Source organism: Aptenodytes patagonicus, chromosome 2 (genome assembly GCF_965638725.1).
Source record: "Aptenodytes patagonicus chromosome 2, bAptPat1.pri.cur, whole genome shotgun sequence".
Lineage (NCBI taxonomy): Eukaryota > Metazoa > Chordata > Aves > Sphenisciformes > Spheniscidae > Aptenodytes > Aptenodytes patagonicus.
The window spans coordinates 12,526,727-12,554,372 of record NC_134950.1 but is presented as its reverse complement, the minus strand read 5'-3'; the positions used below and the strand labels follow the sequence as shown (position 1 = coordinate 12,554,372).

At 42.2% G+C, this 27,646-nt stretch overlaps 1 protein-coding gene across 1 annotated transcript in view; it reads left to right on the top strand.

The window, feature by feature from the left end:
• The window catches only part of FER1L6 (fer-1 like family member 6), a 103,793-nt gene extending 76,455 nt beyond the window's left edge, over window positions 1–27,338 (top strand). Inside the window, exons 29-41 of the mRNA XM_076332144.1 lie at window positions 19–134; window positions 1,268–1,399; window positions 2,436–2,561; window positions 3,583–3,710; window positions 9,403–9,573; window positions 11,291–11,451; window positions 14,403–14,545; window positions 15,122–15,210; window positions 17,223–17,321; window positions 19,746–19,987; window positions 20,330–20,493; window positions 23,211–23,311; window positions 27,158–27,338. Coding sequence (XP_076188259.1) covers window positions 19–134; window positions 1,268–1,399; window positions 2,436–2,561; window positions 3,583–3,710; window positions 9,403–9,573; window positions 11,291–11,451; window positions 14,403–14,545; window positions 15,122–15,210; window positions 17,223–17,321; window positions 19,746–19,987; window positions 20,330–20,493; window positions 23,211–23,311; window positions 27,158–27,338 — 1,853 coding nt within the window. The remainder of the gene's footprint in view (window positions 1–18; window positions 135–1,267; window positions 1,400–2,435; window positions 2,562–3,582; window positions 3,711–9,402; window positions 9,574–11,290; window positions 11,452–14,402; window positions 14,546–15,121; window positions 15,211–17,222; window positions 17,322–19,745; window positions 19,988–20,329; window positions 20,494–23,210; window positions 23,312–27,157) is intronic.
• The last annotated feature ends 308 nt before the right edge of the window (window positions 27,339–27,646 follow it).

The window sequence follows — 27,646 nt, the reverse complement described above, 5'->3', positions numbered from 1 at the left end:
GTCATGAAATCTCTGCAGATAAACAGACTTCTGACCACATCTCATTGATCATAGAAGAGGAGCCAGACAAAAAGAAGAAGGATAAGACATTGAAAAGGAAACAGAAAGAAACTCCAAACCTAGCAACACTGCAGGTAAGAGAGAAGTAAGGCTGAGAGGTAAGGCTGTTAATTCACTCCCTCCCCAAAGCTTGACATCAGCAGCGGAGTTTAGCAAATGCTCCTTACATTTATTTCAGACACTTTAAAATTAATAAAACACACAAAATGATAGTGATAATGCACATCAGCACATGAGGCCCAGAGGAAACCAGGGTCTCATAGGGCAGATGTGGCCCGCTTGGCCTTAGACCTTCAATTTGCCAGTTTAGACACACCCAGAGACACTTAAGTGAAAACTCAGTTTTGCTGTTTGCCTGTAAAACACTGAATTTGGAACTTCCAAATTTCATGTTGGAAATATTACAGCCTATTAAGAATGACTTAAAAAAGAGTATGGAAAGCTTCGCTGCAATTGCTAGTGCATCCTCCCTGATGGGGAGGTAACATTCAGCTCGCGTTAGATTTGGTTGTGTAACAATAGAAGGAATTCAAAGAAAACTATATAGGTTATGCAAAATGACTGGAGAGATGAAGAGGTTTGAAAAGATTAGGACTGCTTGGATTAGACTGTAGCTGAATAAAGGGGAATTTGAAACTGCTGTTTCCATTTTTTAAGAGATGGCACTAGTCTAGGCCCTTCTATTTCACACTGAATAACACTTCATAAATTACACGGGAAGAGTGTTGAAAAATACCTTGTCCTTTTAAAAATGATTTGGTCTTTTTACCTATCGTAAAGCTCTGTCCCCACAGCACTTTATTATCATTTGCTTTGCTCTCATGTTCTGACACATTAACATAACAGAATGGGTCAGTGCATCAAAGGCACATTGCAGAGAGGAAACAGAAGCAAAGAGCAGCACATCCACACTGTTTTTCACCCACACCAGTGCTTACAAATGTTCATTCTGGCCCTTCTAGAGCCACTTCTACCTGCTGCATTAATGTGCTATTCCAGTACTTGGGAAGGACTTTGATTAAGGACAAAACTGTTCCTGTTTTAAGCAGGGAATTAACTTTTTGTTCTCAAGGACTTTTGCAAAACCTTGGTTTTATTAAAATCTGTATTTTGAGTCAAAATGGATTTCTAGTCATCCTGTAATAAAAAAGTTGCTATAAATATATTCACTGCACCACAAAAAATAAGCATTGTCCTATTTTCGAAGATTTATGAAGGAGACTTGGAGAGTGAATTTAATAACTTTGAGGACTGGGTGAAAACTTTCCATCTCTTAAGAGGAAAATCTAATGATGAAGTTCATGCTGACTCTGAAGACAGAATAATAGGAAAATTTAAGGTGAGTTTTAATGTTGATTAAATAGGTAATAATTTAGAGACTTGATGTTTTCATGCATATTTCAGGTATACCAAAGATGAAAGAAAAAGACATTGACAGTCTGTTGTAAATAGAATTATCTCTTTTATTAGATCTAGAGTCATATTTTTCCTTTCCCATTATCTGATAGGTGAAAGCAGCATCCAGCTCCGGGTGTTCACTGTTGTTTTGAAACAAGGAACTACAAAAAAGTTTTAAATCACAGCAGGGGAAGAACAGATATATTATGTAGTCCAAATTCCGCTAATGCAACTGTATTACTGCATGATCAGTTACAGCACCTTGTATGTAATATTCAGTAATTTAAATGGAGGCGCTTACAGCTACTCCAGTTGGAAACAATTGCACAGCCTGATCCAGGGCACCATTAGGCAATCTGAAAACGTAGTTCAAAGCATGAATAATGTTAGTAGGATTTCAAGCGCTTTGTAGTTTAGACGAACTGATTAAACTCATTGATACCTCAATTTGCAATGCAAATTTCTGTTCAAATGACTTGCTAGTTGCTTTTAGGCAGTATGAGCTACTCAGCAGCATGAGTCAATATTGATTTATGAGTTGTATGGTGGCTGCAAAAATACAGTTGGATTCCAGTCACACTGTTGTGAAACTAACCCAGTGGAATTATCAATTTGCAAATAGACAGTTAAGGGCAAAATATTATTTTTAAAATATTAATACTAAGAAAACTAGATTTAGAACACCGGCAGGTGTTACTCCTTTGAATAGTAAAATAGAGAGCTAAGAACATGCAAGTACTTCTTGCAATCACCTAGAGGTGATAATAGTACCATGTTATAGAGCAAAGACATTTTAAAAGATGATGTTTAATGCACTGAAGCCTGTGTTCCCTTTGAGTGGTACCACAAAATGTGTTGTATATATGTATGTGCTGCAGCGCAGGCTGCATGAATGATGTTTTGTTTGCATTCAAAGGGTTGTTTTTGTATTGCACTTGATCTGTTTTTGAGGGAGATAAAAGACAGTGTATTACCAGGGCTCCTTCTGCATATACCCAAGTCCTGAGGATGGCAGCTTGCTGGACAGAGGGCAGCCCCGCATCCTGCAAGGGATACCACCAAACCACTCCGTCAAAGTCCTCATCAGGGTTTATATTGTGGCAGTAAGTAGACAGATGTTCTTTTAACCTTGAAATAATTTGGACGTTTCTTTTCAACTTAGTTTACCTCCAGTGTCTTTGCAGTGAAGCTTCTGAAACTCCTTATCCATGTGGTAGAATTTTTTTTGGTCATATTTCAGACTATCTTTCATGTTGTAGGAATAGGTGTTCAGAGTAGAAAGGGAATTGCAAATTGCAAGACTAGAGAATCACTTTACTTGTTCAAACTGAAAGGGCTAGAGACATAACTAATATCGTATGGACAACCTGTTCCAGCCACGTTATGCAAATGCAGCTAGTTTTAATCAGTAGAGTTGTTTCAAAATGACACACATTTAAACAAAACCTCAGTAAGGGGGAAATGGGAGCATATTTTTTGAGGGCTGTGAATTGCATGTAATCAAAGTGGTAGAGGTTGTGAATAAGTTATGGTGTGGAGACAGAGGTAGAAATACAGAGGACAAGATGATGAGAGAGCGCGATGTGAGAAGTAAAAGGGGTAGAAGGAGCTGGCATTTTAAAGAAACGAGAGTTGCAGATGATCTAAGAGGGGAAGAATGGCATGCAAAGAGACAATGGCAAACAAAACAAGAGAAGAATAGAAAGAGATTGCTTTATTTCCTGATTATAAAGACTTCCAAGCCATCTTGTAAATACAGTCTGAAGAATTGTTTTGCACTGTTCAAGGATCTGGACCAATATTTTTGGGAAACCTTTCCTGAATCCTACATGCACTTGTGCAGCCAGCTTCTTCCTCAGTGTTGCCTCTCCTGCTCATCTCTTTTTCCATCTTAGTGGTGGGACAGCACTTACATCTGCTCCACCTTTGCAAACTCTCTTATCCTCCAGATCATCTTTTCCCAGTAGCCTGCAAAGCTAAATGCCAAATTTTATATTACATGAGGCAAGCAAAGCACCTGCACTTCCAGAACACCCAGGGCTGGGCAGGAAACCCACAGTCCTGTGTTATGACCATGCTGCATTTAAGCAAGCTGCTTGAGGACACAGTCTTTCTTCCTAACAGGCATTTAACCTCAGCCCAGCTGATCCAGATGGCAAGTCAGATCCCTACATTGTGCTGAGACTGGGCAACACAGAAATTAAAGACAGAGAAAACTACATCCCCAAGCAGCTAAACCCAGTGTTTGGAAGGTCAGTGATGGCTTATTTTCTTATTCAGGGGTGGTTTCTGCTTTATCACTTGCTGCCACTATTGCTGTTACTATTACAAAGTGTTTGTTATATGCTGATTTCTGCCTGTTTGGATGTTTTGTAATTCTACTGGTTAAAATACTGAGAATTGGTGTCACTCTGTATGATTATAAAATATTTCATTTTCATGCCAGTCAAAACACATCACGGAATGCAATCTGTGAGAGGTTTTGCAAAATGATACATAAGAGGAAATGAGGCAACAAATGATGTTGTCTGTGCAAAATAATGTAATTGTTAAGTTTAAAGTGAAATAAATATTAGCACAGTAAAGTGTGATTTCATAATCTTTGTTGCTATTTCAGGTCGAATAGAGTGCCAAATAAATCTCATCATTTTAGGACTAGAACAAAAAAACTTGTTTTTTGAACCCACACAGCCTTCTGAATGGGGGAGCCAGGGGCAAACTGTCAGTAAACAACAACTTTGTATTATCAATGTTTTATACTTATTTATATTGTTAATTCTAGCAGCTGTGATTTTTTGCCAGTAATTTTCCCTGTTTTAAAAAGGTTGAAAATGTTTTGAATTGGGATGGAGTTATTCTGTAAGAACATTAAGACAGAGAAACTATACTATGCTGGACTGAAAGCCCCCTAGGCCAGGGTCCTGTCTGCAAAACCGGAGACTTAAAGAAAAAAGTGTAAGGAGAAAAGACAAGAACAGAGTGGTCCCTCCATAGCATGCCATCTCAATTTCTGTGATTTAAGCTCTTCCTTAGTAGAGGTTGCAACTGAACCATTATTGTGATAAACCGTAAAGCACAGCCATTATAGATGCATATAGATGGAGCGGGAAATTGCTGCTATTTTTGTTTTAGACAAGGTTAGGAATGGGCTGTTCATTTGGATAGTCATAGAATCATAGAATCACAGAATCATTTAGGTTACAAAAGACCTTTAAGATCATGAAGTCCAACTGTTAACCTAGCACTGCTAAGTCCAACACTAAACCATGTCCCTAAGCACCACATCTACACGTCTTTTAAATACTTCCAGGGATGGGGACTCCACCACTTCCCTGGGCAGACTGCTCCAATGCTTGACAGCCCTTTCGGTGAAGAAATTTTTCCTAATATCCAATCTAAACCTCCCCTGGTGCAACTTGAGGCCATTTTCTCCTGTCCTATTACTTGTTACTTGGGAGAAGAAACCGATGCCCACCTCGCTACAACCTCCTTTCAGGTAGTTGTAGAGCATGATAAGGTCTCCCCTGAGCCTCCTTTTCTCCAGGCTAAACAACCCCAGTTCCCTCAGCCGCTCCTCAGAAGACTTGTTCTCCAGACCCCTCACCAGCCTCGTTGACCTTCTCTGGACACGCTCCAGCACCTCCATGTCTTTCTTGTAGTGAGGGGCCCAAAACTGAACACAGTATTCGAGGTGCGGCCTCACCAGTGCCAACTACAGGGGCACAATCACTTCCCTACTCCTGCTGGCCACACTAGTTCTGATACAGGCCAGGAGGCCATTGGCCTTCTTGGCCACCTGGGCACTCTGCCGGGTCATGTTCAGCCGGCTGTTGACCAGCACCCCCAGGTCCTTTTCCGACAGGCAGCTTTCCAGCCACTCTTCCCCAAGCCTGTAGCGCTGCATGGGGTTGTTGTGACCCAAGTGCAGGACCCGGCACTTATAGCCTTGTTGGACCTCATACAGTTGGCCTCGGCCCATCGATCCAGCCTGTCCAGGTCCCTCTGCAGAGCCTTCCTACCCTCGAGCAGATCAACACTCCTGCCCAACTTGGTGTCGTCTGCAAACTTACTGAGGGTGCACTCGATCCCCTCATCCAGATCATTGATAAAGATATTGAACAGAAGTGGCCCCAATACTGAGCCCTGGGGAACACCGCTTGTGACCGGCCACCAACTGGATTTAATTCTATTCACCACAACTCTTTGGGCCTGGCCATCCTGCCAGTTTTTTACCCAGTGAAGAGTACACCAATCCAAGCTGTGAGCAGCCAGTTTCTCCAGGAGAATGCTGTGAGAAATGGTGTCAAAGGCTTTACTAAAGTCCAGGTAGATAGCATCCACAGCCTTTCCCTCATCCACTAGGCGGGTCACCTTGTCACAGAAGGAGATCCGGCTGGTCAAGCAGGACCTGTCTTTCATGAACCCATGATGACTGGGCCTGATCACCTGGTTGTCCTGTACATGCTGTGTGATGGCATTCAAGATGATCTGCTCCAAAACCTTCCCCGGCACCAAGGTCAGACTGACAGGCCTGTAGTTCCCCAGATTCTCCTTCTGGCCCTTGTTGTAGACAGGCATCTCATTTGCTAACCTCCAGTCAACTGGGACCTCCCCAGTTAGCCAGGACTGCTGATAAATGATGGAAAGTGGCTTGGTGAGCACTTCTGCCAGCTCCCTCAGTACCCTTGGGTGGATCCCATCTGGCCCCATAGACTTGTGTGTGTCTAAGTGGTGTAGCAGTTCACTAACCATTTCCCCTTGGATTATGGGGGCTTCATTCTGCTCCCCGTCCCTGTCTTCCAGCTCAGGGGGCTGGATACCTGCAGAACAACTGGTCTTCCTATTTAAAGACTGAGGCAAAGAAGGCAATAAGTACCTCAGCCTTTGCCTCATCCTTTGTCACTATGTTTCGCCCCGCACCCAATACAGGATGGAGATTCTCCTTAGCCCTCCTTTTGTTGCTAATGTATTTACAGAAACATTTTTTATTGTCTTTTACGGAAGTAGCCAAATTAAGTTCTAGTTGGGCTTTGGCCTTTCTAATTTTCCCCCTGCATAACCTCACAACATCCCTGTAGTCCTCCTGAGTTGCCTGCCCCTTCTTCCAAAGGTCATAAACTCTCCTTTTTTTCCTGAGTTCCAGCCAAAGCTCTCTGTTCAGCCAGGCCGGTCTTCCCTGCCAGCTCGTCTTTTGGCACATGGGGACAGCCTGTTCCTGCACCTTTAAGATTTCCTTCTTGAAGAATGTCCAGCCTTCCTGGACTCCTTTGCCCTTCAGGACTGCCTCCCAAGGGACTCTCTCAACCAGGCTCCCAAACAGGCCAAAGTCTGCCCTCCAGAGGTCCAAGGTAGCAGTTCTGCTGACTCCCCTCCTTACTTCTCTGAGAATTGAAAACTCTATCATTTCATGATAGCTATGCCCAAGACGGCCTCCAACCATCACATCACACACAAGTCCTTCGCTGTTAGTAAACAACAGGTCCCACAGGGCGCCTTCCCTAGTTGGCTCACTCACCAGCTGTGTCAGGACGTTATCTTTCACACACTCCAGGAACCTCCTAGACTGTTTCCTCTCTGCTGTATTGTACTTCCAGCAGACATCTGGTAAGCTGAAGTCCCCCACGAGAACAAGGGCTAGTGATTGTGAGACTTCTCCCAGCTGCTTATAGAATATTTTGTCTGCCTCTTCATACTGGTTGGATGGTCTATAACAGACTCCCACCATGATATCTGCCTTGTTAGCCTTCCCCCTGATTCTTACATGTAAACATGTGATCGTATTGTCACCATCATTAAGCTCTAGACAATCAAAACACTCCTTAACATACAGGGCTACTCCATTGCCTCTCCTTCCTTGCCTATCCCTTCTGAAAAGTTTATAGCCATCCATTGCAGCACTCCAGTTGTGCAGGTCATCCCACCATTTTTCTGTGATTGCAACTATATCGTAGTTTTCCTGCTGCACAACAGCTTCCATCTCCTCCTGTTTGTTGCCCATGCTGCATGCATTGGTGTAGATGCACTTCAGTTGGGCTATTGATCCTGCCACGGTTTTGGGGGGAGAAGTCCTACTTCCTACATGACCATTCTCAGGTGCTTCCATGGTTTCTAACACATCCATAAGCCTTGCACCTTCACTGCTACATGGATCTCCATCCCCTACCTCCACTGGCACGGCAGACCAAAGGACCTCACTAGCACACTGTCCCTCCAACATTGGCGTGCTGCCCTCAGGCTTGTCTCTGGAGAGCCTGGTTTTATCCCTTTCCCTCTTCAAATCTAGTTTAAAGCTCTTTCAATGAGCCCTGCTAACTCCTGTGCAAAGATCCTTTTCCCCCTTTGAGACAGGTGTACCCCATCTGTCGCCAGCAGGCCTGGTGTTGTGTATCAAAACCAACATCAAAAATCCCAAAATTCTGCTGGTGACACCAGGCTTGGAGCTGGGTATTGATTCTGCTGGCTCTTCCTGTTTCTTCCCTCATCATTCCCTGCAATTGGAAGGGTAGAGGAGAACACTGCTTGTGCTCCTGATGCCTTAACCAGTCATCCCAAGGCCCTGAAGTCTCTCTTGATTGCCCTCGGACTTCTTGTTGCAACTTCATTGCTGCCTACCTGAAAAATCAGTAATGGATAGTAATCTGAGGGCCGTACCAGGGTAGGAAGTTTTCTCTTCACATCTTTAACCCAGGAGGCAGCAGACTTCCTAAGAAGCGCGTCTGGTCTGCATATTGGGCCTTCTGTTCCCTTCAGAAGGGAGTCTCCTATGACAATGACCTGTCTTTTTTTCTTTATGGAAGCTGTTTTGGCACAGGGTGTAGGCAGACTTAACCTCAGCGACACCTCCAAGCTAGATGAACCATCGTCCTCGTCATTGTTCGGTTCCACTTGCAGACCCTCGTACCTATTATTCAAGGGCACCTGGGAAGGTGGGGTCGTCACAGAGGACACGCGCCTGCTGCGCCAGGCAGGAACTTACTGCCATTGCCCCCTATTCCTTAAGTCACTGTGTTCAGCCTTGCTGCTGCTGCCAGTGGCAACATTGGGGTGACTGGACCAGCAACTCCTTCACAGCAGTAACATCAGTCATAGTAACCACCTCTCATCATCCTAGAAGCCCTGGTCAGCATGGCACCACCAACCTCGAGCAATCCCAGACTGTTCCCAAATCTTTCTCTCCTCCAAAAACTGCTCTGCTGTTGCTACAGAATTGACTTTGGCCGCTTTGAGAAAAAGGACAAAACTCGTCCTTCAGGAGACAAAGCTCAGTTTTGCCTGTGCTTTGGAGAAATCTGGAGCTAGTATTGTGCTGATGAGAACGTCCTGTCTTCCACTAATTTGTCAAATCCCTTTTAAAATCACTTTTATATTGTCAGCTTCCCTAAACATCTCAATGACAATGATCCTAAACCTGAAAAATGCACCAAGTGAAAAGGGAGTTCTGATCTTTGCTTTTTTGAGACTTGTTTAAAGCTTTTGCCTGATCATTTTGTTGGGTGCCCCCAGATTCCTATATTCAATATTTAACCTGGAGCTTTTGGAAGAAAACAGAAAAGACTCAGACGTCCCTTTGGGGCATTCTGAAAAGCGTGTGAGAACTCTTACATACAGCTTCGTTAGCCTTGTAATTTCCATACTTCCACCTCTATTGGATTCAGGATAAATCATTGCAGCTGACCAGCTCCGTCCCATTGCTCTGTCTACTGTAGGTAGGAACAATCTTAGAACTGTACAGGGGGTGATAGGGAAGCAGGAGAAAGAAAATACTTTTGCACTGTGTGTTTCCAGTATGTTCAGATATTTGATTGAAACAAAAACACTACCAAAAAAACCCCACTGCTTATTAGAAGAGACACTGTCCACACGTTGTTTGCACAGTATTATTAACTTAGTCTTTTAGACTTCAAAACTGATTTGACTACATGTAGGTCTCAATTTTTGCTGTAGATCATTTGAAATCCAAGCTACATTCCCCAAGGACTCCTTGCTCACTGTCCTGATCTACGACCATGACTTCATGGGAACAGATGATCTCATTGGAGAGACTAAAATTGATTTGGAAAATCGTTTCTACAGCAGGCATCGAGCTACCTGTGGGTTACAAAGTCAATATGAAATGTAAGTACCTCTTCAGACAGCAACAGAGAGCAGCACACAGTGAATGATTTGACTTGAAGGAGAAATTCCAGATGTGGCTAAATATTATGCTTCCTCCAGCACAAAAGTGTCACAGGAGGTATTTTAATTAAATTTCACCAAAGAGCTTAGGGTAGCTGCCAGCCTCAGTAGGAAGTGGATATTTTAAAATTAGCAACACTGTTTGTTCACCATGTATTTTAGATAGTAAACAGCCTATGTATAACATACCTGCTTGATAAACTGCCTTTGGACAGGCATAAAGGGAAAATGGAAAAAAATGTGTCTGAGAAGTTATGACAGGGCTCTACTCTGCTCTCCATTATTCAGCTGCAACTGGAGAGATTGCAGCAAGGCCAGTGGGACTGGTGTGGCCCTGGGGGGAGCGGGAACAGAGTGGGGCTGCTGGCATGTTCTCTCTAACAGAGGTGAGTCACAGGGTAGTGGCGCTGAGCTCCTGGTCCCTATCATACAGCTGCACTCTCAAGGACGTTGTGCACGAAGATTAACTAATGTAGAGAAAGTCAAATTAAAATAACTCCATTGCCCTGAGGTGGGGCACTATCCTAGGAGATGTGGGTTTGGGGTTCTTCTCCTATGTTTCTTTCTCTATCTGCAAACAAAGGGTGGACAATGTAAAAAAGCAATCCGGGAGTGCAGACCAAACCCCAAGACTTCCCCTGCCAGCTCAGTCTCCAGTGTGAGGTATTTCTTTATGTGCTTTTTCCAGGTCCAGATAATCTTGGCTTCTCCTCAGCATGTGGGAGCCACAGAACACTTCTGCTTAAATGGAGGTAGAACACGTAGACTTGAATCCTTTAGCTAGAACAGGGAATGAGCTCTGGTCTTTTTCCTCTTGAGGAGCATGCAAATGCTGGGCTACTTTATCTAAGCTGTGGGTAAGGCTGCCTCAACTTCTCCTGTGTTTTAAGAGAAAGGAGTGATTGGACTGTCGTGGTTTAATTTCAGTCGGCAACTAAGCACCACGCAGCCGCTCGCTCACTCCCCCCCACCCGGTGGGATGGGGGAGAGAACTGGAAGAGCACAAGTTAGGAAAACTCGTGGGTTGAGATAAAAACAGTTTAATAATTGAAATAAAATGATAATAATAATAATATGATAATAATAATAATAATAATAATACACAAAGCAAGTGATGCACAGTACAATTGCTCACCACCTGCCGACCGATGCCCAGCCAGTCCCTGAGCAGCGGCCCCCCCGGCCAGCTTTCCCCAGTTTATGTACTGAGCATGACGTCACATGGTATGGAATGTCCCTTTGGCCGGTTTGGCTGTGCCCCCTCCCAGCTTCTTGTGCACCTCCAGCCTTCTCAGTCGGTAGAGCATGGAAAACTAAAAAGTCCTTGGCTAGTGTAAGCATTACCTAGCAACAACTAAAACATCGGTGTGTTATCAACTTTGTTCTCATCCTAAATCCAAAACACTGTACCAGCTACTAGAAAAGAAATTAACTCTATCCCTGCCGAGACCAGGACATGGCCCCAGGACCTGAGCAGGCAGGGGGGGTGTCTCAAGTAAGAAGTAGTGCTGGACAATTTAAAGGGAAAGTTTGGCTGAGCAGATGTCAGGGCCACTGACCACAAAGCGAATCTCTGCATGGGAATTCCTGATTTGCCAGTGCACTTTGCTGAGGAAAACCTCACTCATTTCTCTTCACTCTCTGTTTGTCCTTGCAGAGAAGGGTACAATGCATGGCGAGATGCAACCAAGCCAAGCGAGATCCTCACTAAGCTGTGTAAGGACTACAGAATAAGTGGACCCTTCATGCGGCCAGGGGAGATACAAGTAGGAACAAAAGTCTTTAAGGGACAGACAGTCTTCACAGAAGATGAGAATGGTAATGAAGTAGTTCATCATTCTTCAACTGCATTGTAGCAGTACCAAGAGGCTGCCCAAGCTGTAGCTGGGGCCCTGTTGTGCTATGCATTCTAAAGTCAGATTACTGGAACCTGTCTCTGCTTTGAAATACTCATATAACTGTGGTGATGAAGGTTGTGTCTATACTAGCTATTACTGTAACTTAACTGCAGAAAATCTGTAGGGTGAGACAGTTATTGCTGATGACCTGAAATCCCCATGGTAGGTGTTGGGGGATACTTTGGACTAGCTCCTGTCTGATCCCAAGGATGGGATGCCCAGGATTGGTTGGAGCACAGGGGACCCTCTTGAAACATGTGTTCTGGCTTAGTTTCATCTGAAAGGAGTGCAGCTTGCATGCTCTGAGATCCTTCCACACAGCAAACCAAAGCATGGGAAATCAGGGAGAGCCTTTTAAAAAATGCATTTGCTGTCTAAACTAAAACACTAGTGTAGACAGACCCAAGAAGTGAGAAGAAGGGGGAAGGGAAATACAGATGCAAAGTGAATTACTCAAGGTCAGGCAAGTCCTCTGTTTGACCACAGTTAGGTTCCAGGCCACTTACCTGCCAGTCCTACATTACCTACTTGACTTTCCTCTCTGTTGTTTTTTTCCTCCTCTTGATTACTACCACTCTGACTGTTCTTCTGAAGCACTAACACAGCACTGTGTAAATCCAAGTATCTTTGGGGTCCATGAATCCAGAGGGCAGGACAGAACTTGCTTTCAGAGCTCCCAGATTAAAGAGAGGACAAAACTACTAGGAAGCTGAGTGTCCATATCACATAGGGGTGGAGTGGGACAGAGCTATCAGTGAAAGATGTTCCTGCCCACGGCAGGGGGGTTGGACGAGATGATCTTTTAAGGTCCCTTCCAACCCAAACCATTCTATGATTCAGTTTTATACTTAGGGTAAGAAAAAGAGGTGTGAGGATGGAGGCTTTCAAGGGGGAACAAAAGGAGCTGGTCTTGGAGACAGTAGTGGACACTCTGGCAGTGTAGGGAAACCTCTACTCCCTTATCTGTGTTTATTCATCTTTGAGCAAATTCCCCTTGGCAGCTACAAAATATAGCTCACGCCTTGAGTGGAAGGCTGCTCAGGTAGCACTGCTGAAGGGAGAAGAGTTGATCCATTTTTGGTTTCTTGGCCTGAGAGAGATGCATGACTCCACTACTGCTCTTTGTTTTCCTCACTAGCAGATGACTGAGTGAGGCTGCCAGCAACAGGATCTCTCAATCAAAATTCTGGTTCACTAAAGTGAGCTTCAGACAAACCAACATCACACAAGATGATGGAAACCAAAAGCAAGGAAATACAGAACCAGATGGCAAAATCCAAAGTATTTATGTACACAAGTTTTTCAACATGTTATAAAGAAATAGTTTACAGCATACAGTCTTCTGCATGATCCTTATCCAGACTGCTGTTCTGACAAGTACATCTGGGTCCTTATTTCCTGCTGGGTTCCTGTGCTGGTCATCATTTGGGTCTATAAAGCTAACAAATACCACATATTTGAGCTATAGAGGAGTACCGAAAAGGGGGAGCCGTACCATTTCCACTTTACAGGTGGAGAAAATTACACTTGTGGGCCTTACATCCAGCTTTAAATTGCAAGGGAAAGAATAATTTAACTTTGCTCTAGGAACATAGAAGTTAGAATAGAATAGAATAGAATAGAATAGAATAGAATAGAATAGAATAGAATAGAACAGAACAGAATAGTTCATTTGGAAGGGACCTACAACAATCTTCTAATCCAACTGCCTGACCACTACTCCCAGGTAGTCTAGGACTACCTGTAGCCAATGGGAAGAAATAAGCATCTTCAGAGGGTGAAAACAATCTTTAGAAAGGTGCCTGAGAGAGGATATGGATTATCATGGGACAACCTGTCCTTGCTATTGAGGCTGCCTGACTGAGTAGCTCAGGCTAAAGACCTTGCTTTTAGCTGGCTAAAATTAAATGCATCACATCTCAAACACATGTCAGTGCACAAGTGGGAACTAGGACTCATAACCACAGGGTTATCCTTCCTCCCTCTCTGAGCCATTAGGGAGGGTTTAATACCTACTGTTTAAATCCCAAACAAACCTTTTACCTCCTACCAGCAACTCAGAGATAGCAACACTGTAGGAAAAGTGAAAACTGTTTGCTGACAGAAAGAAGTCTTAACTTTCTTTTCACTTGGGTACTCCTCTCCTAATCTAGGAGACATCCCTCTTCAAAAGTCTGGGTTCTGTTTGTGTGGAACCCACACAAAAAGGGAGGAAAGAGAAGCTCAAGAGCTCAAAAAGCTTTCTCTGCTTTCCAATATGCACCCTACCTTCAATATTAGCACTGGTCCTTCCTTGAGGGGCCATTCTCTGGCGTCTCCCTTCCTTCAGTGGCCAAGCTGAGCTGGTCAGGAGGTGACATGTTCTTGCCCATGGACTTCAACCCTCTTCCTCTGAGGTGTGATTTGGTTCTCCAGGGGAGTCTTTGCTGTTACCACCACAAGGCAAAATGAGGTGTAGATATAACTCCTAGTGCCTATTTACTGTCAGCTCTGTCAAAATCCAAGTCTCCTTGTCTTTCATGAACCCTAAAAAAGCCTCACATTTGAAATTTTCTGTAAAAAGAGTAGTTCACAGGTTTCTTCCCTCTTCCTATCAGAAACTGCTGCTGTAATAGTGAATGATTCATTGTGTTTTATAGATAAACTATTGCATAAGTGCTAATCTTCTAGTTACCCTGGTGGGTACCTTTATTTACAAGAATTAAACGCATTTCAAGACCCTTCTTTACTTATCTGGGATACATAAAACCTTCCTTTTAACTCAAGCAGCTTTTTAATGACCATCTTTAATAATGAATGGAATGTATTACCAAGGGGTTCAACATTATAATTCAGCTCTCTTTGTTCTTTTTGTTTTACTCTTTCCTGTAGAGGAGCCAGTTGAATCATATGAACATCTCTCCTTAAAGGTTTTATGTGCTTGGGAAGAAATCCCTGGAGCTGGATATAAACTGGTCCCAGAACACATTGAGACTCGGCCTCTCTACCATAAGGATAAGCCAGGCATGGAACAGGTAGAGCAACTCAGAGATGGTGGTGATGGTAGACCCAGGAGCAGTTTTCCTTTCCTCCAATTGCTGTGGTTTCTATTTGTACCTGCAAACTTACAGAGACAGCATCCAAATTTTGTACCATACACAAGACTTTATACAGTATCAACCTGGAAATTGTCACACATGTATGTATACAGCCAGTTACCTAAATACACAGTAATCACACCAGGTGTGACTGCATATTTTCATTCTTTTAAATGCTTTAGTTTATTAAGTTAACACAAACTCTGCTTGTATTTGGGCTTTGGTTCTTTTTTTTCCTTTCATCACATACTATTTTTATATGGATTTTACCTTGAAGTTGCCAATGTTTGAGCTCATTTCCAACTTCACCAAATTCCTGAGAGACTGATAGAATATGTGTATGAAAAAAATATATTGTATAGTAAGTTTATAGATTAAATCATAGTTGCAGGATAGTGAGCTGGTTGGTGTTTATAGAGGAAGTGGTGGTTTTGGATGTCAGAACTACATTTGAAACCTTTTAAAGTCTCTTTAAAATAGGGTTACAGAGATGTTTATCTCTTTGTTTTCAAGGGTCGTGTACAGATGTGGGTCGACATGTTTCCTAAAGATATGCCTCTACCAGGACCCCCAGTGGACATTTCACCAAGAAAACCCAAAGGGTAACTCCACGCTTTCCTCCCAGCACAGTGGCATAAGTCTTCAAAGACTGAGTCTTTCTTAAGTGTCTGGAAAGAACTATAAAAAGAACTATCACAACAAACTTCTGTGGTCCTGAGAAAAGTTTTCTTAGGTTCACATAACTTCAAGTCAAAAGAGAGCATCTAGTTTGGTCTCCTCCATTAAACAACTCAAAGAACTGTTGGTGATTTTTTCATCAAGGGCTATCACACACCTCTTTTGGAAAAATATCCCTTTTTCATATAGAGATTGCAGGTGGCTAGAGGCAAGAATCTCTTAATAATTCTGACATTATCATCCACTTGTTGAGCTGAAAGAAGTAATTCTGGTTTCACTACCCCTTTCAGCTAGATAACTTACTTGACCCCGGTTGAGATCTTTAATCTGATGCAATAATATTACACCTATTGGATTTCCAGCACTTTGTTCAAAGATAAGATCAAGAAACACATAAAGCAGCAACAGATAGAGGAGATATACATTTGGAATAACCTTCTCTCAAATTTCACACAGATACTTACGCTGCTTTATATGCAACACTACACATAGGTCTTCAAGCTAATTGAACGTTTCTAAATGAAACACAAAAATGAGCAACAGAGTTCTCAGCCCATCCTGTATCAGCTTTATTCCAATATTTTAGCAAGGCCTTTCCTGAGAATTTTATGTCTGAAGCAGCATCAGGTACTATTCCTGTATTATTTGTGTTTGAACAAGAAACAATGTAATAAAAACTTGTTTCTTTTCCTTTCCTTTACAAAAGCCAAGATTTGACAAAAACAAGAGTCTATGTAACAATTAGTTTCTTCAGACCAGAACTTTCTATAAAGCTCCTTAACAACAAGCATTTTCCGATCCAAAAAGATTTTAAACTAATCATACCCACAAAACCAAATTGTTGCTGCCATTTTTATAGTCTACAAAAGCAGGGAAAAATACTGTCAAAACATTAATTATGAGAAAGAAAGTAAACATGCAAACACGAGTGACACATTTTGCTGAGAAATGCGTATTTCCTGCGGCAAAACAGGCTCTAGGTGCCATAAGACTTCAAACACTTTGTGAAAACATTTCTTGTTGACTATCTTCAACTGAATAAGGAGCTGATGGAGCATTGTAGATGAAAGTTTCTTTGGCTAGTGCAGAGGCTTGGTTTTCATGGTCGACATCTCCTTAAGAGCTCCATGACCTAGTGTATCTGGTAACTTCTGGGGCAAACTGTTTCACACCTGAGATTGAGGCTATTTCCAAGACAACACGTCATATCAGAAAAATCTTATGTTGGTGTTCTCAAACATAGTCTGTTTTTTTTTTTATTTTGCAGTTCATACAATGACTTAAGGCATACCTAAATTTTTGAATATAAGTTTTTTATGTCACCTGCAATTTCAGTTCAAGCTTCTAGAGCTTTGAATGGCCACCATAAATGTCGGTATATAGGGAATGGAAAGGATGGGAAAAATTCCTTTTACTGTTGCTTCTAAAGACGATTGCATTTGCTTAAATGATAATATCTCTAAACAGTGCTTCTCCTCCCTTTTAATGCACTGGATTGCACCAAATACAAAGCTTTTAGGCATTTAATCTGAAAAACACCTCCCAGGGAGCTCTGTTTTTTATTAGCAAGCTGCTCACTGTTTTGGAGACTGCTTTGCTGATGTTGTTCAGATCAACTTTGTCTTGTTTCACTGCAGCATTTTTGTGAAAAGAATTGAAAAGGAACAGACACATAAAAAGCAAGGAATTTTCCATCCCTCTGAAGCTGGCAGTGACGCCGCTGTCGTCCGGCATGCTCCAAGGGCTGAGAGGAGCCACCATCCCCACTCTATCACTAGACTCTTGTAAATAGAAGAGGCCTGAGGCTGATGCTATTTTAAGAGTTTTGCACAACTACAACATTCCTCACTTTCTAAAAACATGATTTGATAGAGGTTTACATTACTGTCTGACCAGAGCTTGAGTATACACAGGCCTACTTTCTTTTCTTTTTCAGCTATGAACTGAGGGTAATAATCTGGAACACAGAGGATGTAATTCTAGAAGATGAAAATATCTTCACAGGGCAAAAATCAAGTGATATCTATGTAAAAGGGTAAGTTCTTCAGGACTTGTCTTCAAAAGAACATGGAATATTTAATTCAAAAATCAGACAAAAAAATTATGTTGTGAGAATATCTGATAAGCTATTTCTGTGACCTTGGCACTTTGCTCTAAATGCCTCCCCAGATTACTCATCTGTATTGGATACTGCTTCTTTTTTTTTTTCCCCCCTCTTAAAATCAAGTAACTATAAAATGAGACTAGTCGTTACTTCCCACTCAGGCAGAGATGGCAAAGAAGAGAACCAAGCCCACAGTTTAGCAAACAGAGATCAAACACTTACAGAACTTGAACTATAAGGGCTTACACAGATGCAGAGAGGTTTGACATAATCAGAGAAAAGGTAATTATGAGCACATTAGAAACAAGAAAGCAGGTGTTTACCAGGCTATTTCTGTTGGAAATATTTTCTAATCTCATGTGGGGAGCATGTGTGGGTGAATGACCATGGCCATGCTGGGGAGAACATCACATGGGCACTTTCTGCTCTCCACCTCCTTCCTGCTGCAGACAAAACGTCTGTCACAGCTTCACAGATGTTACTGGGATAATCAGTAAACCATATCACATAAATAAAATGAAAAGAGAGAGAGCAAAAGGGGAGCTTGACACTCAAACCAGCTCTTTCCTGAGATTGTAGCAGGTTACTTCTTAAAATTACTTGCCTGTTTTGGAGTACTGCTTTGCACTTTCTGCTTCTGAGATGAATTTGAATACAAGTAGCAGAGAGGGGTGGGGGGAAATGATGGCATAAGTGGCAGTAGGAACTATTGGAAATCTCAGGTGTGAGACTGGTCTTAGATTTCTTGCTGTGTTTCCACTGCTAGAGAGTGAGATTAATATGCTAATATGAATTGTGTCATTGTGGAGTCCTGGAAAAATCTGAATTTGTAGAGCGCTAGGCGTATGGAAAAATTAATTTCCCTAAAAAGCTGTTGCAGTATTGCCAATGACCAAATGCAAAGAGCTGGAGGAGGGAGCACTGGGACAGATGGAGCAGGGAAGGGAGGATGTTTTCCACTTTGCAGGTTCTGAAAATCACGTGAACATAATAAGAAATCCAAAATAATCATAAGGACAGGGCAATCTGGTAGCAGCTCTTACTCCTGTGTAGGGTATTTCTCCATGCATTTTACCAGGGAAATTTGCGTTAGCTCTGACCAAGCTGTGTGGTGCACGAGGAGTGGTACCACTCTTTTGGAGCAGGTGATATTAGCCCAGGTGAAGCACGCACAAATACAACCATATGGCCCCCAGCATGCTGCAAGTGCGGTTATTGCACACACTGGCTGAGCAAATCTCCCCTTGCAGTTCTCTGAGAGGAGCTACTCCGAAATCACTGGTGTTCACGCAGATATATCCAACTTAGCAATAAACTAATGTGTTCAGAGCAGTAGCAGAGTAGCTCTGAGAGTGCAAAATTGAGGAAATAAATAGGGAGCCAGCCTTTGTGCTGAGCTGTGTGATAACATGAGGACATCACTACCAATGCCAGAGCGGTCTGACAGGGAAAGCCAGGAGCGGATAACTTTTTGTTTCTGTACCTTAATGATGAAGACACAAATCTCATTATGTTCAGACAGTGCACGTGACACTGAATCTGCCACCAGGCATGGATTTGCACTGGGGGCAGTGCCGTGCTTGGGATTGTTACTGTTTTTCCCAATTCCTTTTTGAAATAATGGGGCTTGCAGGGGAAAAGCCACTCTTTGGATGCAGCGCAAAAATGCTAATCTTTACTCAAGCTGGGATAAATCATCTTCAGAACTAAAACATACCTAGCTGGATCATTACCTCAGTGGAGCTCTTCAGAAGAGAAGATTATGTTTGGGAAAGCGTTGTCCTTTTGTAACATAGCATTGTACATCAGATGTTGTGCACACTGTAGCAGAAACCGAGAGGAAATCACAAGAAAAATCAGGGAGACAGGTTTATTTATTTAGGGCATATTTATACCCCTCAAACTGCAACTGCAAATGGTTTAGACTCTAATATTGAGCACTTAAATCAGTCTTGGGACATTGACACAGAGTTTATTAGTGTGGCACAACATGAATACAGGGTGATTAATAGTGGATAAATGAATGATGCTGTCTTTGCTGGTCCCAAACAAGACAGAGTCTTGGCCAATAGTAAAAGGCCAACTGGTATTTTGGGGTCTGATCTAAATAAAAATCACATTCTCACTCTCAAATTTTGATCATCACTGGCCACTGCTGCAGCCTGTGCCATGGCTTGGAGGTAGCTGAGATCCTCGAGCCAGGGCTGTCACTGTGTGTCGCAGTCCTGAACGGTGTGTTACCTCGTACTGGTTAGGGAGGAATGAATAAATTATGAGGCCTGTAACCGAATAACAACAACCACAACTCCAGCTCCCCTGGTGACAGCAGTGTGTTCCACTATGTGCTTGTCATAGGTGGATAAAGGGCCTGGAAGAGGACAAGCAGGAGACAGATGTACATTACAACTCCTTGACAGGAGAGGGCAACTTCAACTGGCGCTTTGTGTTCCCATTCTACTATCTCCCAGCAGAGAAACAAATGGTGGTTAGCAAAAGAGAAAACATATTTTCCTTGGAAAAGACAGAGCGCAAAATACCTGCTGAACTGGTGCTTCAGGTGTGGGACTTTGAAAGACTCTCTTTAGACGATTTCTTGGGTAAGTATGCAATGGGTCTGTCTGAACTTCACCTGAGGTCTTGCCAGACCTGTATTTTATAGAGGTATGTACAAAGAGGTGTTTGAGACCCAACTTTTGCTTGTCTTTCTCTAAAGTACCACATTGCAAACTTACACGTTTCTCGGAGAGGGAATAATTAGGCACTCAGATGAGACAATGCCAGGGCAATACAAATGAATGGCTTACGGTACAGAGAGATCCACGGCTATGAAGCTTGGGCCCAAGCTGCTGCATTGCTCCATGTATCTTACCTGGAAGCTGCTGTTTGAATGCATTCATCTGTCTGGTCTCTGAGTGTTGTCACATTACTTCTCCCTCCAGGCACTCTTGAATTGAACCTGAATGGGTTTCCTCGAGCAGCAAAGACAGCCAAGAGCTGTGACCTAGGCATGGTTGTGGCAGCAAGTGAAGAAAACAAGATCTCCATATTTCAGCAGAAGCGTGTCAGAGGCTGGTGGCCTTTCATCAAGGCTGGGGAGCTCACGGTAGGCAGCTCACTACAGATGAACAGCTTTTCTCTGGGGCTGATATGCTCTGCTGAGATCCTGAGACAGACAGATGTTAATTTTGGATATGGCATCTGAAGAACAACCACCACTGGCAATGCACAGGACACCTCCAAATGCTTCAGTGGTCCCCCTTAGATTTGGTTCAGATAATCCCAGGCAACCAGAGCACTTTGTACTTTTTCTTTGCTTTCTTCCACTGTTCGTCTCCCAGCACACTGGATGGGTACAGTGGAAAATCAGGTGTTTCCAGCCAATTTTATGTCAGCTGAGGAAATCCTGGGAGGAATCTCACCTGCTTATTTATTTCTTTTCTATTTATTTCTCACTTCAAGCAGGGCAAAGGAACTGACTTTGGAGTCTACTATTATTCTTCTTGCTATTGACACATCTCAAGTAGAAAGAGCACAGTCCCCTCTTCCTATTGAAGTGTGCTCACTAAGCCAATATTTTTTTTGGTTTAGTGCCAGGATACAATTGGTATAAAGGACAATGACAGCTTCCGCCAAACTCTGCAAGACTTGTTATGTTAGAAGTATCATCCTAAGAAGAACATAAATGCTGCCACACAAATTTTCATTTACCTGAAGCCTCTAGCGTAACAAGCTTGCAGCAGGGTGTAAATCTCAGAGTGTACCTAGCCATTTATCTTGAGAGTTTTCTGCTGCAGCTTCTCTTCATAATGTTGTAGTGCTTTCTGTATATAATCTGGAGCTACACTGAAATTCTCAGTGTTTAACAGAATTTGTCCATTTTTCCTGTCTTTAAGGCTCCTTTGTACTGTTACAGCAGTATAGGGATCCTCAGTGTAAATGAAAGACAGCTCTGCTCCTGTTTCCTAGATGGAGTGCATGTATCTAGGCATGAAGTACACCCCACTAGTTAACTCTGCACATGGTCTTTGGGGCATGTCTACATAAAACAGAGCATGAAGCAGAGTAAGCTAGTGAAGGAAAACCTGAGCTGATGTGCTCACATGGCCACAGAGCACTTTGTGAGCTTGGACCCGAACCTGGGCATCCCTGCAATCCAGTTCTGGGATTAGTATGGCTGGAGTCTTTTTAGGTCCATCCAGATCCCTGTGAGGACACAGACCAAGAGCTACAAGCTACCTTCCTGTAGTATAGCCCTCTACAAATTCACCTGCTTTGGCCCTTTTTTAGGGGGCTAAAAATCCTCCCTCTCTAGACTTTCATTGACTCTCCAAGGGTTTTCCTAAACCTCACCCTTCCTTCATATTTCTGTCCCTTCCAGCAAGAAGAATGCTTTAATAAAAATTGCCATCTTCAAGTTCATTGCCTTCTTCAGATTGAAGGTGACTGCATACTTTCCATGGGTTTAGTGGATGGACTCCACTTGCAAATCCCTGCTTTATCTCCATTTTCTCAACCCTCGTACAATTGATTCTCTTTCTCCCAGTCCACTTTCATCTCTTGATCCCCTTGTCTTCCGCATTGATCCCTTTTATCTGCATCCTTCTTTCAGCCCATTTCTGTGCTGAATCCTAGCCACTGGCCATAGATTAACACTTTAGTTTTTGATATCCACAAAGGTATGGGGTAGGAAAATAACAGATACATGAAAAGCCATTTGTCTGTTTTTCATCCATCACAGATTTTATGAAGCTGATTTGATTTACCCACTCTTAATTGCTACTGGAATCTTTAAATCTCTGAAATCTTTTTTTTTTTTTCCTTTGGCCTAATTAAATCTATTGTGGAGATAGTACTGAAGAACGTACCTAGATGAACAGGGAAAAGAGAGAGCATCTCTGTAACATAACATAACACAGACAGAATTATCATCAGATTTGTTGCTGTGAGTACAAGGGAAAAAACAAATATTTAACCCATATTTAGGAAGCTCTAACTTCTGTAGCGGAAGTTACAGTTGATACTGAGTCCAAATAACTCAGATGATTACATATTTCTGCGGCAAGGTGTAGCAGACATGAACTTTTATAACTGCTAATATTTTATTAATCACTCAACAAGTTTTAATGGCTTGTCACAATGAAAACAAGCAGTAAACCAGCAGTTATATTCCATTATGACTTTTCTGAATTATAGAAATTATCAGTAAGTTGGTGCTGAACAAAGTTGTCCTTTTGTCACAGCTCTGAGTATCATCTTCTGGCCATCCATGAAGAAAATTGACTCTGAATCCACCTGTCAGACCCCTATTCTTTTAGCCTGAACAGAGCTCTAGGACTACATGACATTTTCTGCACACAGATCTCATTTCTAGCCATCTTCCTTTTGCAAGCTGAGACCCCACAGCTCAACTGCTCCAGCACTTGTGACTGGCTGGATTTCCCCCCATTGATGGACTGCACCTTGTCCAAACCAGCAGCACAGCTTCCAGCTCAGCTGTTGAGCTCTGCTGGGACGCATGATAGATAGAAGACAGGTCTGCTCATGTGAATTATGTTGCAATTTAGGAAGCAGAAAAGATATTTATGGGTCTGGAAGAAAACATACTACCTCTCTTTCCTCATGGTCCTTGAGCATGTCAGGAATCTGGTGCTTGGTTTTCCTTTGTGCTTTCTCTTTATCTGCAAAGACTTTATCTTATTTTCTTTAATCAAATTCCTTCACCATCAGTTGGTTTCATAATTTCTCCACAAGCTGAATCCTGCTGTGATTTAATTATAATAACCCAGGATTGGATGCTTACGTATCAACTCTCTGATCCAGGGCAAAGTGGAAGCTGAGTTTCACTTAGTCACAGCAGAAGAAGCTGAGAAGAATCCAGTAGGCAAAGCTCGAAAGGAGCCCGAGCCCTTGGAAAAACCCAAGTGAGTAGGAGCATACTCATTAAACAAGCTGGGGCAGAGTCGTTCAGCAGGAGACGGGGAAGAGCAGGTCTCCTTGCTCCTCTCCTGGCTTTTCTCCTGTTTCCTGCTGTAACCTTGAGCAAGCCACTTGGCCAACTTGGGCATCGCTGGGCTTCCTCGTGACAGGAGGTATTTAAAAGGCTGGTAGACATGGTGCTTAGGGACATGGTTTAGTGGTGGACTTGGTAGCGTTAGGTTTACGGTTGGACTCGATGATCTTAAGGGTCTTTTCCAACCTAAATGATTCTGTGATTCTGTGATTCTATGATTCTAAGAGTTATCTGCACACATTTAAAGGTGTCTTAGTTGGTACATATCCATGGAAAATTGACCTCTGCATACATGTAGTTATTTTTGCATAAATTAATCACTTGCAGATAAAGGCACATAAAACATGAAAATCAGGTCATACAGGAATGATACGACTTTACCAAATCTATCTCTAATTTTTTTGTACTTCATAATCAAAGAATGAAGATGTTTATTTTTCATCATAAGACTTTTTAATGAGGACATTTTAAGTGGTTTAACAAAGGCAGATGATCTAGAAGGAGCATTTTATCTTTCAGTATTTGTCACATGAAAAAAATACCTTCAGCTGAGATTTTTGCATTCAGAAAAAATGTACTTCTAATCTATTTTGGCTACTTTGTTCTACTAAAGTAATGAGCTAGATTTAAAAAAAAAAAAAAAGAGAGAGAAATTGATGTTATATTTCCTGCTACCAAAGCTTCTAAAAATCAATTGCTAATCATAATAGTAATCATTGCACATTCTATTTAACTTTGTTGGTTTGATATATATCTCAGGATAAACACGAAAAAGGAGAAAACGGCATAAAGGTGGAATTGCCAATACCCCTACAAATGGTATAAATTTAGCCTGAAAATTAGAGGTATCAGAGACTTGTTGAAAATTAGCCTTGGAAAGACTTTAATCAATCATTTCACCCAACATCTTTATCCAAAGGCAGGATGATCTATGCCTGACAGATGTCTGTCTGAAAGATTCCCAGTAATGGAAACTAAAGCACTGTCTTACAGAGAAGAGAGGGCTGGGATAGATCTCAAATATGTGTGGTGGGAAGCAATCAGTCTAGGCAGTTTTAAGAGGGAGTATAGTGTGTAATAGAAAGATTACATGTCCAGAAGGTTGTCAACAGGGTGCGCAAAGCCACCCTCTCATTTTCCTCTCATTTTTTCAGGCCCAGCCCATGCACCCCAGGCAGCCTGGGGCTCCAGGGCTCCCTGCATTTTCACCTCAAGGGCATTTTATTCGCAAATGTGCTGTTGGGCCAAAAGGTTGTCCCTAGCCTGGTGGCCCCTTCTCTGCTGCACAGCCAGCCTACAGGTGTTTTGACCCAGAAGCCACAAAACCAGAGCCTTCCTCCAGATCTTGCACTAAGTAATCAGAGAGGCTCCACTTCTAGGTTTTTATGATGAAATACACAGCCAACACATGGCTCAACCCAGTTCTACTCTTAATTGAGATGTATGCCTCAATTCAATTAAAATCAGGGTGGGGCTAGTCTCACTTGACATTACCCATGACAGAAGCAAGCCATTCAGGCTCCTTTTGTAGTTGCTCATGTACAGGTGGGTGAGTCATCCCATTTAGCTAACACACACGTCTTAAGATGGGAGCTGGGGAAAGAGATGAATTGTCCTCCAGAAGGTCCTTCCTGTCCACATGCAGACAGCCCATATGACTCACCAGGCTGGGCATGTAAGTTTTAAAGTTAGGCAAAATAAATCCTAAGGTTACTAAAACAGTATCAGCATGTGGATAGTAAATACTATTTTAGCTAGTCACTCACTTACTGGAAAGAAAATAAACTCATAGCTGAAGACATTGCATGCCTCAATTCCATAAAGCTGGTATTAAAGTTTTACCAGCTCAGTGCCCCCAGGTGATGGAATATGTTGGTCATACATGCACAGTAGTCAAAATCAACTGAGAGATAACAGATAACTGTTTCTGCACTTCAAATGAGTTCTCTTCAGGAAGAAGTGAATCTCAAGGAGCTTTGTGTCAAGACCTCCATATCTCTATGCCAGTATTGTAGGTTCACTTTTTTTTTTGTTAATCATGTAGGCTTACACAGAGAAGCAGAGAAATTTTGTTTTGTGTAATTAAGTTTTTAAATTAAGAAACAAAATAATTTCAAAACCAAAATTATCTTCTAGGAGCTACTAGACAGCTGCAGGCTCTTTAAGGTATCAGAGCAAAGGTGAACAAAGATTAAATGTCTGGGAATTAAGAGAAACATGCAAATGAGAAATAAGGTACAGTGAGTGTAATTTCCTGCTGGCCAAAGCACCATGAGGTTATCCATCTCTTCATCTCTGTGATCAAGACAGGATACTTTTCCGGATGCACTCTATTATAACAAATATGCTGCTATAACTGGTATCAAAGTCTATTGCCTACGTTGCAAAGAAAACAAATTAAAAGAGCAGCAGTCCGGCTTTTTTTCCCTGTCTTTAAAGGTTATGAAAAGCCCTTAAGTAGTTGGAACATGCAGACTAATGGTTTTGTTACTCAAGTCTGTGATTCAGTAAGTTTTACTCTTTAGAATATCCATTTTTTAATAATTCCTTTTAACCTGGAGGGCTTATTTGTTGATTTATTTCTGAGTCATTTCGACCTCAGTATAAAACACAGTCTTTAATAAAAAGATATTCATTTGGCCTTTTAGATTTACAGACTTTCTGTCACATTGGCATTCACTTCCACATGCTGAATTTTCCAGATGACTAAGACATTGCTTAAATTTCTTAAACAGCTTTCTGGAGTGAGACACGGCCGTTGCTTTTTGTGACCCTCAGTCTTAATTTCATTCCCCTTACTGCTGCACCATCTGCACAATTACAGTGATATTGGATAAGAAAGACAACCTGCACCCAATTTTGCAGCTGTTAATGTTGCTCCACACCACCGTACTCTGCAGGTCATCCCATCACGCAAAGCTGACAGATGTTGCCTCAGCTCATCGCAGGGGTAGGGCTGTGGAAGTCAGAGGCATAGTGACCTCCCAAGCTGGGTGGCATGACAGAGGAGAGACTACGCCAACATTTTTCCTAAGGAGAACATTGTTTTCCTCTCTGTATGCAGCCAGCTTTGCTATACAGTGTGAAGAAACTCCTGGTTATGGAGGAGAATACGATGTGGGGCAACATTTGGAAAAAACTTAGGATTATGGAGTGCAGATATTCTCCACGAGAAGAAGGTGGCTCTTCTTTATGTACCAGGCAAAATACCTAGATTTTGGGTTTCATCTCATCTCCCGTTTTCAGGAGGCCTGTTTTAAATTTTCTTCTGAAAATATGCCATTTTGGGCCATATGCCAGGCTTGAGCTGGCTCTGCCTGTTATGGCACCGTGACTGTCACTGAGCAATCAGATTTTTTGTAGTGGCTCATTACTCCTTTTGCAATGCTAAATTCCTTGCAATGATTAGAAAACTTTTGTACTCAAGTTCAAGATGTCTGCATTTCTTCTTTAGGATTTATCATGATCTTGTCTGTAATTTTGAACCCCATATCTTGCCTTAAATTGGAGTAGTAATGAAGTGTGAACTGGAATTTCATTCCGAATGGTGTGTGGAGCTTGGGCTCGGGGCTGGATGGAAGAAGAGTGACCCAATAGTATGTGAAACTTGCAGAAGTTCCCTATAAACTCTTTAGCGGGTTCCCAGGACTTAAAGGTCCTTTTTAGACTCAAATATATATTTTGCAGTGGGGTAGCTTTGGAAATAGCTGGATCTGCCTTTACAAAAGTTTTTCTCTTTTTCATTCTTCCCCTTTAGCCGACCAGACACATCCTTCTCTTGGTTTGTAAATCCTTTCAAGTGTTTGTATCACCTGATCTGGAGAAATTACAAGAAGTACATCATCATCGGCATAATTCTGCTTATTCTCATTGTCTTCCTGGTGCTCTTCATCTACACGCTGCCAGGTGCGATCAGTCATAGGATAGTTGTAGGATGAGTGTAGGTTATGGCTCTCATTGTAACCAATCATATACGAACACTTCAGTTAAAAAGAAAAATCAGGCATACAGAATTAATCAACCTGAAACACATCTCACTCCTTGTAAAAAGAAAACATAACTATCCATATCAGAAACTGGAGCTCTCAGAATATTTTAACGTCTTCTTTGGCTGCTCATTCAGACCCAGCCTTAATGTACATTATCATTAACATACTGCTGCAGTTTTATTGACGATGAAAGTTTGATTCTGCACCTAAAACTAAGTTTGAAAGTAAATTCCTTAATGTTATGCAGAAACTGATTT